Below are 14,026 nucleotides of genomic sequence, written 5' to 3' on the forward strand. Positions count from 1 at the left end.
TGACTTATTTATTTTATAACTGGAAGTTTGTACCTTTTGACCACCTTCCTCCATTTTGCCCGCCCCATCTACTGTTTTTGTATGTGTATGTGTGTTTATATTTTGTCATATAAGAAATATTACCTAAGATTTTGTTTGATAAAAGGATGGTTTCTGGTTGATCTTTTCTAAAGTCACATAGAAAATTCATAAATGTACTGAGAGATAATTTCTCAGATTTCTCAGATAATAATCAACACTTCTATAGTTCTTACACTGTACCAGGATCTGCAAGGCAGATATTTTTATCCACATTTTATAGATAAGGAAAATGAGTCACAAAGAGGTTAAGTTACATGTTAGAGATTACACAGCTAGTAAGTGGCAGAAACAGAATTCAAACCCTGTTAATCTGTCTTCCAAGTCTATGCTCCTAGCCATGATACATTATAAAGCCTCTCTTAATAGCTAATATTTACTAAGCATTTATTAATCCATGTTAGGAACTTTTCTAAGCGCTTTACATGTGTTCACTCTTTCAATCTTCACAGTGACCTAAAAGGCACATATTGTTTTGTTTTGTTTTTAACATCTTTATTGGAGTATAATTGCTTTACAATGGTGTGTTAGTCTCTGCTTTATAACAGAGTGAATCAGTACATATACATATGTTCCCATATCTCTTCCCTCTTGAGTCTCCCTGCCTCCCACCCTCCCTAGCACATATTGATTTTATCCTCATTTACTAGGTAAAGAAAAAGCTTAAGCAATTTGCCCAAGATCACAAAGCTATTGGTAGGCAGAGCTGGAAACTGAACTCAGGCTTCTAATGCCCCTACTCTTTTTCAATTTATTTATTTATTTATTATTCATGTTTGGCTGCGTTGGGTCTTCATTCAGGGTCTTCATCCCTGAATGGTATACTTTAAATGGATGAGTTATATGGTATGTGAATTACGTCTCCACAAAACTGTTAGAAGTCCTAAGTTAATTTTACTCTTTAAACTCAGTCATTCAGGGCTTCCCTGGTGGCGCAGTGGTTAAGAATCTGCCTGCCAATGCAGAAGACACGGGTTCGAGCCCTGCTCTGGGAAGATCCCATATGCTGTGGAGCAACTAAGCCCGGGCGCCACAACTACTGAGCCTGCACTCTAGAGCCTGTGAGCCACAACTACTGAAGCCCACACATGTAGAGCCCGTGCTCCGCAACAAGAGAAGCCACCACAATGAGAAGCCTGCGCACCGCACACACAATGAGTAGCCCCTGATCACCGCAACTAGAGAAAGCCCACGTGCAGCAATGAAGACGCAACACAGCCAAAAATTAATAAATGAAAATTAAAAAAACAAATTAGTCATTCAACTGGGACTTCTGTGGTGGTCCAGTGGTTAAGACTCTCTGCTTCCACTGCAGGGGGCACGGGTTGGATCCCTGGTTGGGGAAGTTCTGCAAGCCACAAGGTGTGGCAAAAATAAATAAGCAAGCAAGTAAGTAAATAAATAAATAAGTAAGCAAGCCATAAATAAGCAAGCCATTCAACTTATTTCTGTGTAGAAAAGAGTTAACGTAGCAGGCCTAACTGTTGCTATCCTTTTTACTTTTCTCATGAGTATGGAATTTTAAAATGTGCCTAGTCCCCAGTATAAACCCTAGGCTCATTTCCAATGAACTTCCCTGGTAGACAACATCTCACACGTGCTATATAACTTATTACTGGAGGAATTAAGTGTGTGTCCTGGTGGCTGCACTGGGCAAGGACTCTTACAAGCTTATGCCTGGTTTCTCCTGGACTTCACCCCCTTGCAAAGTATCTTTTCATTGCAATAAAGCTTAGTCATTAGTATGACTATAGGCTGAATCCTGTGAATCCTCTAAGCAAATCATCACATCTGGAGGCAGTCTTAGGGGCTCCTGACATAACCTCACAATTATATACTTAGTATCAGATATTTATAGAAAACAGTAAGTACTCTAGTGAAAGAATAATAAATAGTATTTGTTCGGTATAGAAAGTGTTCACAAAGTATTTGTAAACACCTGTCTCCTTAAATGGACTATGAATGAAAGATATTTACCTTTTCAAGTATTTAAAACACAGAACATAATACAAAAATAAATATTCCACTTCAGAGAAGTGAGAATAAAGAATTTTGTATTAATAAGAACGACAGACTTTGCATCTACCATTTATTGGGTGCCTGCTATATGCTAATACGACGCTCGGTGCTTTAAATTGGTTATCTAATTCTTACAAAAACCTTTCAGGTAACTATGTACACCTCCTCCTTTTTAGATGAGATATTGAAGCTCAAAGAATCTACCTAAGTCGCTCAAATGCCACAGAAGTAGTGTTAAGACTACTACTTAACAGTCAAACCTAGGTTTGGGATTCAAACCTAGGTTTATCTGATTCCACTATATTTCCACTATGAATTCAAGATGGTATAACACAAGAGGCTAATGAAGTAATAAATAGTTACTTTAATTTCCCTCTTAAATAACAGAAATAATATGTGGGCAGAGAGAAATTTAACACTTAAAAAAATTAATCACAAAAAGACTTAAAACTTGACTAAAATCCATTTAATGCAGCTATGGAAAAAAAACTTTAAAGTACATTACTATTTGGTATTTAACAGATAATCATCATGAAAACTTAACTAAGTCAGTGAAACGTAAAGAGAGAGAAAGACAGTAACAAAGGCATTAATAACAAAGAAAATGCATAAATTAACTCACCATTCTTCCTTTATACTTTCAAGATTATCTACTTCTTTCATTCTCTTTTGCCTTACTGTAAAAGTAAAAAGAAAAATAAGGTAAAGTTCTTAATACAGTATTTTAAATAAATTCATTCCAACATATGCATTAAGATTCTTTACCATTAAGTTATTATGTACTCCTAAAGTAGGTCTTAAGACCCCTAAAGGGGTCTTCAGAACAAGTGACCTAACTCAAAGCTGTCACTTTCACTTAAAGTAAAGCAATAAAAAGTAAATTTTGGATTTGGATAATCTGACAAAAGAAAGATTTCATAAAAGTTATGATGAGGGGAATTCCCTGGCGGTCTAGTGGTTAGGACTCTGTGCTTTTACTACCAAGGGCCCACGTTCAATCACTGGTTGGGAAACTAAGATCCTGCAAGTGCTCGCGGCCAAAAAAAAAAAAAAAAAAAAATTTATGATGAAAAATAATGTATGCTTTGGTCTAATAACAAACAAAAGTGAATGTCAACATTTCACTCAATCTCCAATACTAACAAAATATCAAATCAATATAAACTCATTCTTTTTTTTCCAATGTAGATGATTTTTATTGTCAATATTCTTTTTTTAAAAACATCTTTATTGGGCTTCCCTGGTGGCGCAGTGGTTGAGAATCTGCCTGCTAATGCAGGGGACATGGGTTCGAGCCCTGGTCTGGGAAGATCCCACATGCTGCGGAGCAGCTAGGCCCGTGAGCCACAGCTACTGAGCCTGCGCGTCTGGAGCCTGTACTCCGCAACGGGAGAGGTCGCGATAGTGAGAGGCCCGCGCACCGCGATGAAGAGTGGCCCCCACTTGCCACAACTGGAGAAAGCCCTCGCACAGAAACGAAGAGCCAACGCAGCAAAAATAAATTAATTAATTTAAAAAAAAAAAAAAAAAAAAAAAAAAAACATCTTTATTAGAGTATAATTGCTTTACAATGGTGTGTTAGTTTCTGCTTTATAACAAAGTGAATCAGTTATACATATACATATGTCCCCCTATCTCTTCCCTCTTGCATCTCCCTCCCTCCCACCCTCCCTACCCCACCCCTCTAGGTGGTCACAAAGCACAGAGCTGATCTCGCTCTGCTATGCGGCTGCTTCCCACTAGCTAGCTATTTTACATTTGGTAGTGTATATATGTCCATGCCACTCTCTCACTTTGTCCCAGCTTACCCTTCCCCCTCCCCATATCCTCAAGTCCATTCTCTAGTAGGTCTGCAGAGTGAAGTCAGTCAGAAAGAGAAAGACAAATACCGTATGCTAACACATATATATGGAATCTAAAAAAAAAAAAGACCAAAAAATGGTCAGAAGAACCTAGGGGCAAGACGGGAATAAAATAGAGCTCCTTCACAACAAGAGGAGCCACCTCGGCCAAGGACGACCCCGCAGTGCACAAGGCGGCAGCGCATCTGCGTCAGGACGGAAGCCTGAAAGGGGAGCCGGAAGCCTGAAAGGGGAGCCGGAAGCCGGAAAGGGGAGCCGGAAGCCTGAAAGGGCAGCCGTAGGGAGGGGCCAGTTTCAACTGCGTCACAATCGAATTCGGCCACACAATTGCGTTTTTGCTGAACCAGCCACTACGACTCTTAGATCCCACTCTTACAGTTTGTACTTGAAGCAATTTTGAAGTCGATTTTGACCGCGATCCTCTCTCACTGCGCAGGCACCGGTCCGATTCTACCAACCCTTGGTGAGAAATGATCTCGACGGCGGAAGTGGTGGAAGCAGAGGAAAGGGAGGTGCTAGGCCGCTAGGTCAAGCGCACGCGTTCGGAGGCCAGGAAGGAGGCGGAAGAGGGTGCCCGGGGGAAGAGGCTGAGCGAAGGGTTTGAATTTTCTCGGAGAAAGACAGGCCGGCCACGAGGAGAAAAGAAACAAGCCGCAGCAACATCTAAGCCCTTGAAAGGATCCCGAGAGAGGGGGGAAGGGAAAACAGCAGCCACCAGCGCAACCACTTGTGTCTTCTGGCCCTTCCCACCTCTCTTGCCCCCCCACCACCAGCCCACGCTGCCTGGGACTTGAAATCTGTGGCCGAAGGACCGTCACCACATAACTTCAAGAATAATCAACCACCCTCCCTTCCCAAACCCACCCAAATTCACTCATCCAGCGTTTCCTTTTTTTAATCCACTCAGAACTTTTTTTCTAAGACCCCCCCATCCCTACATGGAGTTGGGTGGTGGGGGAATGAATACTGAGTTGGCCTTTATTTTTTTTAAGGAGACTTTTTGATCCAATGAGGCCCCCCAAATAATTGAGTTTTGGGTCCTCTTGGTAGTTTTATTTTTTTTCTCCAAAATTTTAACCCCCTCCCCCCGTGAGCCCGAAGTGGATAAAAACCTCGATCATGGGTTCGGGTCCCATAGACCCCAAAGAGCTTCTCAAGGGCCTGGAAAGCTTCCTTAACCGAGATGGGGAAGTCAAGAGTGTGGATGGGATTTCGAAGATCTTCAGTCTTATGAAGGAAGCACGAAAGATGGTGAGCCGATGCACTTACTTGAACATTCTCCTGCAGACCCGTTCACCAGAAATATTGGTCAGGTTTATTGATGGTGGTGGTTACAAGCTTCTTAACAATTGGCTGACATATTCAAAGACAACCAACAACATTCCCCTCCTGCAGCAAATTCTCCTGACCCTGCAGCACCTACCACTCACTGTTGACCATCTCAAGCAGAACAACACAGCCAAACTGGTGAAGCAGCTGAGCAAGTCAAGTGAGAATGAAGAGCTCCGGAAATTGGCCTCAGTCCTTGTCAGCGACTGGATGGCAGTGATCCGCTCCCAGAGCAGTACCCAGCCTGCTGAGAAAGCTAAGAAGAAACGGAAAGAAGGGGGAAAGAGTCGAACCACCCCTCCTGAGCGACCGTTGACTGAGGTGAAGGCTGAGACTCGGGCCGAGGAGGCCCCGGAGAGGAAGAGGGAGAAGCCCAAGTCCCTCCGAACCACGGCGCCCAGTCACGCCAAGTTCCGCTCTACCGGATTAGAGCTGGAGACCCCGTCTTTGGGGCCTGTGAAGAATGATGCCAGTGCAGTGGTGGTTTCTGACAAGTACAACCTTAAACCCATCCCCCTCAAGCGTCAGAGTTCCACAGCTGCCGCAGGAGTTGCTGTGCCCCGTGCAGAGAAGAAATACAAGCCACTCAACACAACACCCAATGCCACCAAAGAGATCAAAGTGAAGATCATCCCGCCACAGCCTGTGGAGGGCCTGAGCTTTGTGTATGCGCTCAATTCAGCCCCTGTTCCAGGCATTAAAATTAAGAAGAAGAAGAAGGAGGTGCTGTCAGCCACAGCTGCCAAGCCAAGCCCATTTGAAGGGAAAACGAGCACAGAACCGAGCACAGCCAAACCTTCTTCCCCAGAGCCAGCACCTCCTTCTGAGGCTATGGACACAGAACGTCCAGGGACCCCAGTTCCCCCTGTTGAAGTCCCAGAGCTCATGGATACTGCCTCTTTGGAGCCAGGAGCTCTGGATGCAAAGCCAGTGGAGAGTCCCGGATATCCTAGCCAGCTGACCCGGAAAGGCAGGAAGAGGAAAGGTGTGACCTGGCCTGCGGAGGGCAAACTGAGAGAGTATTTCTATTTTGAACTGGATGCAACTGAACGAGTGAACGTGAATAAGATCAAGGACTTTGGCGAGGCAGCTAAGCGAGAGATACTGTCAGACCGACGCGAGTTTGAGACGGCCCGGCGTCTGAGCCACGACAACATGGAGGAGAAGGTGCCCTGGGTGTGCCCCCGGCCCCTGGTGCTGCCCTCGCCTCTTGTCACCCCTGGAAGCAACAGCCAGGAGCGGTACATCCAGGCTGAGCGAGAGAAGGGGATCCTTCAGGAGCTCTTCCCGAACAAGGAAAGTCCTCACGAGCCTGATCCTGAGCCCTATGAGCCTATCCCCCCCAAACTCATCCCCCTAGATGAGGAATGTTCCATGGATGAGACCCCATATGTTGAGACCCTGGAGACTGGGGGAACCGGTGGCTCACCCGATGGGGCGGGCGGTTCCAAGTTGCCTCCTGTTCTGGCCAATCTTATGAGAAGCATGGGTGCCGGGAAGAGCCCCCAGGGTCCTGGAGGAGGAGGCATCAATGTGCAGGAGATCCTCACCTTCATCATGGGGAGCCCTAACAGTCATCCCTCAGAAGAACTGCTGAAGCAACCAGACTATTCAGACAAGATCAAGCAGATGCCAGTGCCTCATGGACTCTTAGGCCCTGGTCCCATAGCCAATGGTTTCCCACTGCAAGGCCCTGGGGGCCCCAAGGGCATGCAGCACTTCCCCCCTGGGCCTGGCGGACCTATGCCAGGTCCCCATGGGGGCCCTGGGGGTCCTTGTGGGCCAGTGGGTCCACATCTTCTGGGTCCCCCACCCCCTCCCCGGGGGGGTGATCCCTTCTGGGATGTCCCAGGTGACCCCATGTGGGGTGGCCCGATGCGTGGGGGACCAGGTCTGGGGCCATACCATAGAGGCCGTGGTGGCCGAGGTGGGAATGGACCACCTCCTCCTCCATTCCGAGGGGCCAGAGGAGGTCGCTCTGCAGGAGGACCTCCAAGTGGACAAGGGGGCCCTGCTGGGGGCATGGTCGGAGGTGGTGGGCATCGTCCCCATGAAGGCCCTGGTGGCGGCATGAGCAGTGGCAGCGGACATCGTCCCCATGAAGGCCCTGGCAGTGGCATGGGCGGTGGGCATCGCCCCCACGAAGGCCCTGGTGGCAGTGGCCATCGTCCTCGTGAAGGCCCTGGTGGAGGAATGGGTGCTGGTGGTGTACATTGGCTCCATGAAGGCCCTGGACATGGGGGGCCCCATGGCCACTGGCCTCATGATGGCCCTGGTCACCGAGGCCACGACCATCGAGGGCCACCCCCTCATGAGCACCGTGGCCATGATGTTCCTGGCCATGGCAGAGGGGGCCACCAAGGGCATGATGGAGGCCACAGCCGTGGAGGAGACATGTCAAATCGCCCTGTTTGTCGACATTTCATGAAGAAGGGTAACTGCCGCTATGAGAACAACTGTGCCTTCTACCACCCGGGTGTCAATGGGCCCCCCCTGCCCTAGGGACCACCTGCCCGCCCCGCCCACACTCCTGTGAACTGCAGCCTTGCTCCTTCCACCCTTTTATGGCTTCTGTGAGGCCCATTTTCCCCTTTCCCCAGCTGATGAGGAGCCGGCCCCCTCAGTGCCCACCTGCCTGGGTTCCTGGGGGTTTTCTGATCACTGGTGTGCATTGATGTACATATTTTCCTCCAGTATGGGGAGGAGAGAGACTGGACACATTCTGTACCCTGGACTGCTGAAGAGGAGACCTGGTTGGCTTCACTTTTTGAGGAGATTTGCCCTTTATGCCAAGTGCCTCTCTGGTATTACCCTTTATGCCTGAGAACCTAAAGCTGGTTATCCTGGAGAACACCTCTACTCTCCTCTTGTGGGTCCTCCACATGCACACAGAACTCTGACACGGGATCAGCTGCACTTATGAAATCATCCCCGCCAAATTCATGCTTCCTCGTGGGGTGTGGAGATGGTAAAAGGGGTATTGTGTATCCCACTGCACTGAGAGGACTCAGGCTGGATTTGAGTTCTGGAATACATCATCCCCCTCCTCCCCTGACACAGGCTTTACATTGAGTCCTTTCTCAAGTAAGACGTTGCAATCTTCCGTGAACACCCAAGTTTGCATCACGGGTATGCCAGGTTCAATGATGACAAATTCACATCGGCATCCAGTGAAAAGTTTTAGCTGGCATAGGTGAGGCCACTGGTGGTGGTCCACCCTTGCCTGCAGCTCATCCTGGAAATTAAAACACTTCAGTGAGACCAGCTTTTCAACTGAAGCCCCGTGTGCTGGGCATGCCAGTCACACTACATGCACTGCCTCTGGGAGTTAGCACGCCCCTGGCGCCCATCTGGAACCTTGTGGGTGTGAGGCCTCCAGCTCCCTTGAATCAGCCACCTCTAAAACCCCACCAGGTGCCTTCCTGGGTGGATTCGATAAGATGACCTGCCCTCTCCCAGCCCTCTCCTTCACCTGTCTCAGCATCAGTTGTTTTCTATGAAAACAGTGGATTGGTTGGGTTTTGCGCAGGGTCTTGGGTTAGAGCCACAGTGGATTTGAGGATGAGTAATTCTTTCTTCTTTTGGTTTTGTATATTTTGTACATTAATAATAAACAGTGGAAAGAGAAGTATTTAAGAAAAAAAAAAAAAGAGGAGCCACCTCAATGAGAAGCCCACGCACCACAACTAAGAGTAGTCCTCACTCGCTGCAACTAGAAAAAGCCCACGCACAGCAACAAAGACCCAACGCAGCCAAAAATAAATAAATTAATCAATTGTTTTAAAAATGGAGAGAAGCAAGAGTGAAAATAGTTATTGTTCGGGGGGGGGGGGTAAAAAATTGTGGATTATTTTCTCTCTTTCCCAAACTTTCTGCAATACTCTTTTGCCCTTACAACAAAAATAATATAAGAAATAAGGAAACAAATCGATGTTTAAAAGAGCCCAAGCCATCTGCGCTTTTTTTTTTTTTTTTTTGCGGTACGTGGGCCTCACACCATTGTGGCCTCTCCCGTTGTACATATACATACATACAGACCTATATGTGTATGTATATATTGAAAATTGGTTAGATGTAGAATACTATCAACCCTTCTGAAATAAAAACTGACCAAAATAAGTACATTACACCATTAAATTGATGTTACACATAAAATCATGTGCTAAGGACAGTGCCATCGGACAGATATTTAATTTTGTGTATCTTTTTAGGAAAGCAAGAGCATGAATATGAGCATCAATTGCAGAAAGAATGTTCATGCTTTTTATTCATTAATTTTCTTTCTATCAATCTATCATGAAAGAGTAATCGGAGGTTCTGTTAGAACTTTAATTATAAGAAAACATAGGAGTAAGGGACTTCCCTGGTGGTCCAGCAGTTAAGACTCTGCACTCCCAATGCAGGGGACCCAGGTTCGATCCCTGGTCAGGGAACTAGATCCCACATGCCAAAACTAAAAGATCCCACATGCTGCAACTAAAGATCCAGCATGTATCAACTAAAGATCGCACGTGCTGCCACTAAAGATCCCACATGCTGCAACTAAGACCTGGCGCAGCCAAATAAATAAAATAAATAAATATTTAAAAAACAAAGGAAAGGAAAACATAGGAGTAAAATCTTCAAGGCCCTGTGGCCTGTGTGCCACAACTACTGAGCCCACATGCCACAACTACTGAGCCTGAGCTCTAGAACCCGTGAGCCACAACTACTGAGCCCACGTGCCATAACTACTGAAGCCCACGTGCCTAGAGCTTGTGCTCCGCAACAAGAGAAGCCACCACAATGAGAAGCCCACGCACTGCAATGAAGAGTAGCTCCCAGTCGCCGCAACTAGAGAAAGCTGAGCACAGCAAGGAAGACCCAATGCAGCTAAAAAAAAAAAAAAAAAAAAAAAGACACGTAGGGCTTCCCTTGTGGCGCAGTGGTTGAGAGTCCGCCTGCTGATGCAGGGGACACGGGTTCGTGCCCCAGTCTGGGAAGATCCCACATGCCGCGGAGCGGCTAGGCCCGTGAGCCAAGGCCGCTGAGCCTGCGTGTCCAGAGCCTGTGCTCCGCGACGGGAGAGGCCACAACAGTGAGAGGCCCACGTACCGCAAAAAAAAAAAAAAAATAGTGAATTAATTTAAGTCAGCTTTTGGTTGGTCAGAATTCAAATTCCTGACCCTTCAAAATTACAGCTGTGGTTCTTTTAAGAAAACTCATCTTATGAAAAAATCTGAATTTATAAAAGAAAAAGTGTCTTTGAATGCACAGGAACATGTGAACAACATTAAAAAGAATCTTCTAAATGAAATATATCTAAAATATTCTTCTTGGACTTCCCTGGTGGTGCAGTGGTTAAGAATCCGCCTGCTAATGCAGGGGACACGGGTTCGAGCCCTGGTCCGGGAAGATCCCACATGCCGTGGAGCAACTAAACCCTTGCGCCATGACTACTCAGCCTGCGCTCTAGAGGCCTCGAGCCACAAGTACTGAGCCCGCGTGCCACAACTACTGAAGGCCACGCGCCTTGAGCCCGTGCTCCGCAACAAGAGAAGCTACCGCAGTGAGAAGCCCACGCACCGCAGCAAAGAGTAGCCCCCACTCTCCACAACTAGAAAAAGCCCGTGGGCAGCAATGATGACCCAACACAGCCAAAAATAAATTAATTAATTTAAAATAAATAAATAAATAAATAAATATCCCTCTATTTACAAAGACTGCTTACCCTTTTTTGACGGAGTTCAGAAACTGCTGACTTGCACCATCAGAATAACTTCTGAAATCATCATTGACTGTGAATCCATTTTTCCATAATTTTATACTTACATCTGCCTGCAAAGCAGTAAGAAACAAGATGCATCATGTTAATAAATGAAGTGTACTAATAAACTAAAAGCCCCTTGAAACTTTCTTCTATCAGTGTATATTTTCTGTATCAATCTTTTCTTTAAAATAGAGATATAACTGACATATAACCTTGTATTAGTCTTAGGTATACAACATAATGGTTTGATATATATATCTATTGCAAGATGATTACAGAATAAGTGTAGTTAACATCCACCACCGCACACAGCTACAAATTTTTTAAATATACCATTCTTAACAGCAAGCTTCAAATGTAAAATATCAAAAATTATAATGTATACATAAAATAGGGTTCATAATGAATAATATTTTAAAATAATTCATTAATAATCTTCTTTAAGAGAGGTCATTTGCAAAAATATTCTGTGCCCTATCTAAGAGGACACTAAAGCTTTCTGGCCAGAACAGACTTCTCAACAGTTTAGAGAATGACTCTGAAATGACTTGAATATTAAGAATAATAAAGGGGGGGAAAAAACTATGAGTAATTAATGGCTATTCCTTCAAATATAAACTATCAGTGTTACTGTTATCAATATTTCATCTCTCAACATCTTGTGGATCATCTCCTAAGAACATTATTTATTCACTCATTGAATCAAAGAAGTCACTGTACAAATACAGAAAGGTTCAGAAATACAGTAGGATGCAGGGATGCTTCAGGCTGAACACAGAAGGACTTATAAAAAACCATTTAAGAAAATAGACTATTAGAGGCCTTCCCTTGTCTCTAGCATTTATTCATTCAGCATATGTTTATTGAGTGCCTAATATGTAACAGACACTCCACTAAGATGTTAGGGAAAACAATCACAATAATGATAGCATATATTATTAGCCTGCCTGCCTATCTATCTGTCTGTCTGTCTATGTACTTATCTGGGAGAGCACTTGTGTGTACACTTACATGTACCAAACACTGTTTAAAGTACTTTCCCTACATGTATTTATTTAATCCTCCTAAAATCCACACAAGGTGGGTATTATTATCCTTTTTATAGATGGGAAATTAGAAACACAAAAGATTAATTAAATTGCCCAATATCACATAGTCAGTAAGGGTGGAGCTGGGGTTGGAATCCATACTCTTAACCACTATATTATATTACCTCTTTTTGTTTACCTATAACCAAACTGCCAAGACTCTGCTCTCATGGTACTCACAGAGAAGAATGAGAACTAAAAAAATTGTACAAATGAACTTACTTACACAAAAGAAATAGAGTCACAGATGTAGGAAACAAACTTACGGTTACCAAGGGGGAAAGTGGCAGGGAGGGATAAATTGGGAGATTGGAATTAACACATATATAAAACAGACAACTAATAAGGACCTACAGTATAGCACAGGGAATTCTACTCAATACTCTGGAATAACCTATACAGGAAAAGAATCTAAAAAAGAGTGGATATATGTATATGTGTAACTGACTCACTTCGCTGTACAGCAGAAACTAATACAACATTGTAAATCAACTATACTCCAATAAAAATTAATTAAAAAAAAAGAAAAGAATGAGAACAAAACAAATAGGAAAAGAGTACATAAAGATACTGAGGAGCGGAATTCCCTAGCAGTCCAGTGGTTAGGACCGGTACTTTCACTGCTGAGGGCCCGGGGTTCAATCCCTGGTCAAGGAACTATCCCACAAGCTGCATGGGCCAAAAAAAAAAAAAAAAAAAAAAAAGACACTGAGGAAAACAGAAGAAACTTAAAAACAAAAATGCAAACACGATAATTAATACACTTATATGAGAGGATGTTTGAACGGGAGTAGGAGGGAATATTCAGGGAGCAAAAGAGCTCTTAGAAACTTAAAATGGAAAGTAAACAAAGGGATTGAATATAAGGTGGAAGAACTAGTACAATTAAAATAGAACAAAACAACCACGAGGTGGAAAACAGGAGAAATAATAAGAGACTCAGTCCAAGAGATCCATTATCTAAGTAAAAATACTCTAGAGAGACAGGAAACAGAGGGGAGCAAAATATCGAGAAGCAACATGAGAAAATGTCCTAGAAGAGTAAACTACAAGTTTCTGTATTGAATGAATGAAAAAGAATCTATACCAAGGCCCATAGAACATGAGGAGATTAAAGAAAAGATTCTAATAGGTTGCAGGGAGCAAAAACATGTCACACACACAGGCTCAGATGCCAAAACAGCAATCTATCAATCATGTGTGAAGGCAGAATAAAGGCAAATTCAGGTGCGCAAGGTTTTAAGCCATCCATTTCCCACGCACTCTTTTTACCCGCACTTTCTGCATAAAACACCTCAAGACTGGCTTCATAAAAGTGGAAACATACAGGGTAGGGGTTGGGAGAGGCACAGAATTCAGTGCACCAGAAGTGAGAGGAGAGATAAATAAAGTGCTCAGGATCATAGATTCCAGGGCAGCAGCAGTGTAACTCCCCTAGAGGACATCGGAGAAAGAAGGGCTTCACCACAGTTGTCCTTCAGAAAAAATTAAACCGGTAAAATTATCTAATATGTTCAAACATACTGGAAAAAGATACAGCCTTCTATCAGAGTTCAGGGATAAATTAATGACAGCCACAAAGAAAATAAAGGCAATATGGAAGGGAAAAAACTACTAATTCTAGTGAAAATTTAAAAGGCAGTCAGGAAAAGAACTATCATCACACACTATATGACTCAGTGATGCTGGACAGTATTTACAAAGTCATAAAGATATAAACAATGATAATTGATTTAATCCCAAATTATGATATAATTATGTTAGTCAAATGAGAGGAGGTGGTTTGGGGATGAGGGGAAGGAAGAATAAGAGCTAAATTCTCATTTTCTATTTTAAAAAAGTCAAGACATAATTTGAAAAAACTAAAAAATCAAGAACTATCATTTTTAGTATATTCTTAC

General features: G+C 44.0%; 1 protein-coding gene across 1 annotated transcript; it reads left to right on the forward strand.

Moving 5' to 3' along the window:
- Positions 1 to 5,078: 5,078 nt before the first annotated feature.
- Positions 5,079 to 7,790, forward strand: LOC307064687 (serine/threonine-protein phosphatase 1 regulatory subunit 10-like; the record flags this gene model as incomplete). Its single annotated transcript, XM_079721363.1, has 1 exon — positions 5,079 to 7,790. One exon carries the CDS (start codon positions 5,079 to 5,081, stop codon positions 7,788 to 7,790), a length of 2,712 nt encoding a protein of 903 aa, XP_079577489.1.
- Between the last annotated feature and the right edge of the window lie 6,236 nt (positions 7,791 to 14,026).

The sequence above is a fragment of the Hyperoodon ampullatus genome (assembly GCF_949752795.1).
Source record: "Hyperoodon ampullatus genome assembly, chromosome: 15".
Lineage (NCBI taxonomy): Eukaryota > Metazoa > Chordata > Mammalia > Artiodactyla > Ziphiidae > Hyperoodon > Hyperoodon ampullatus.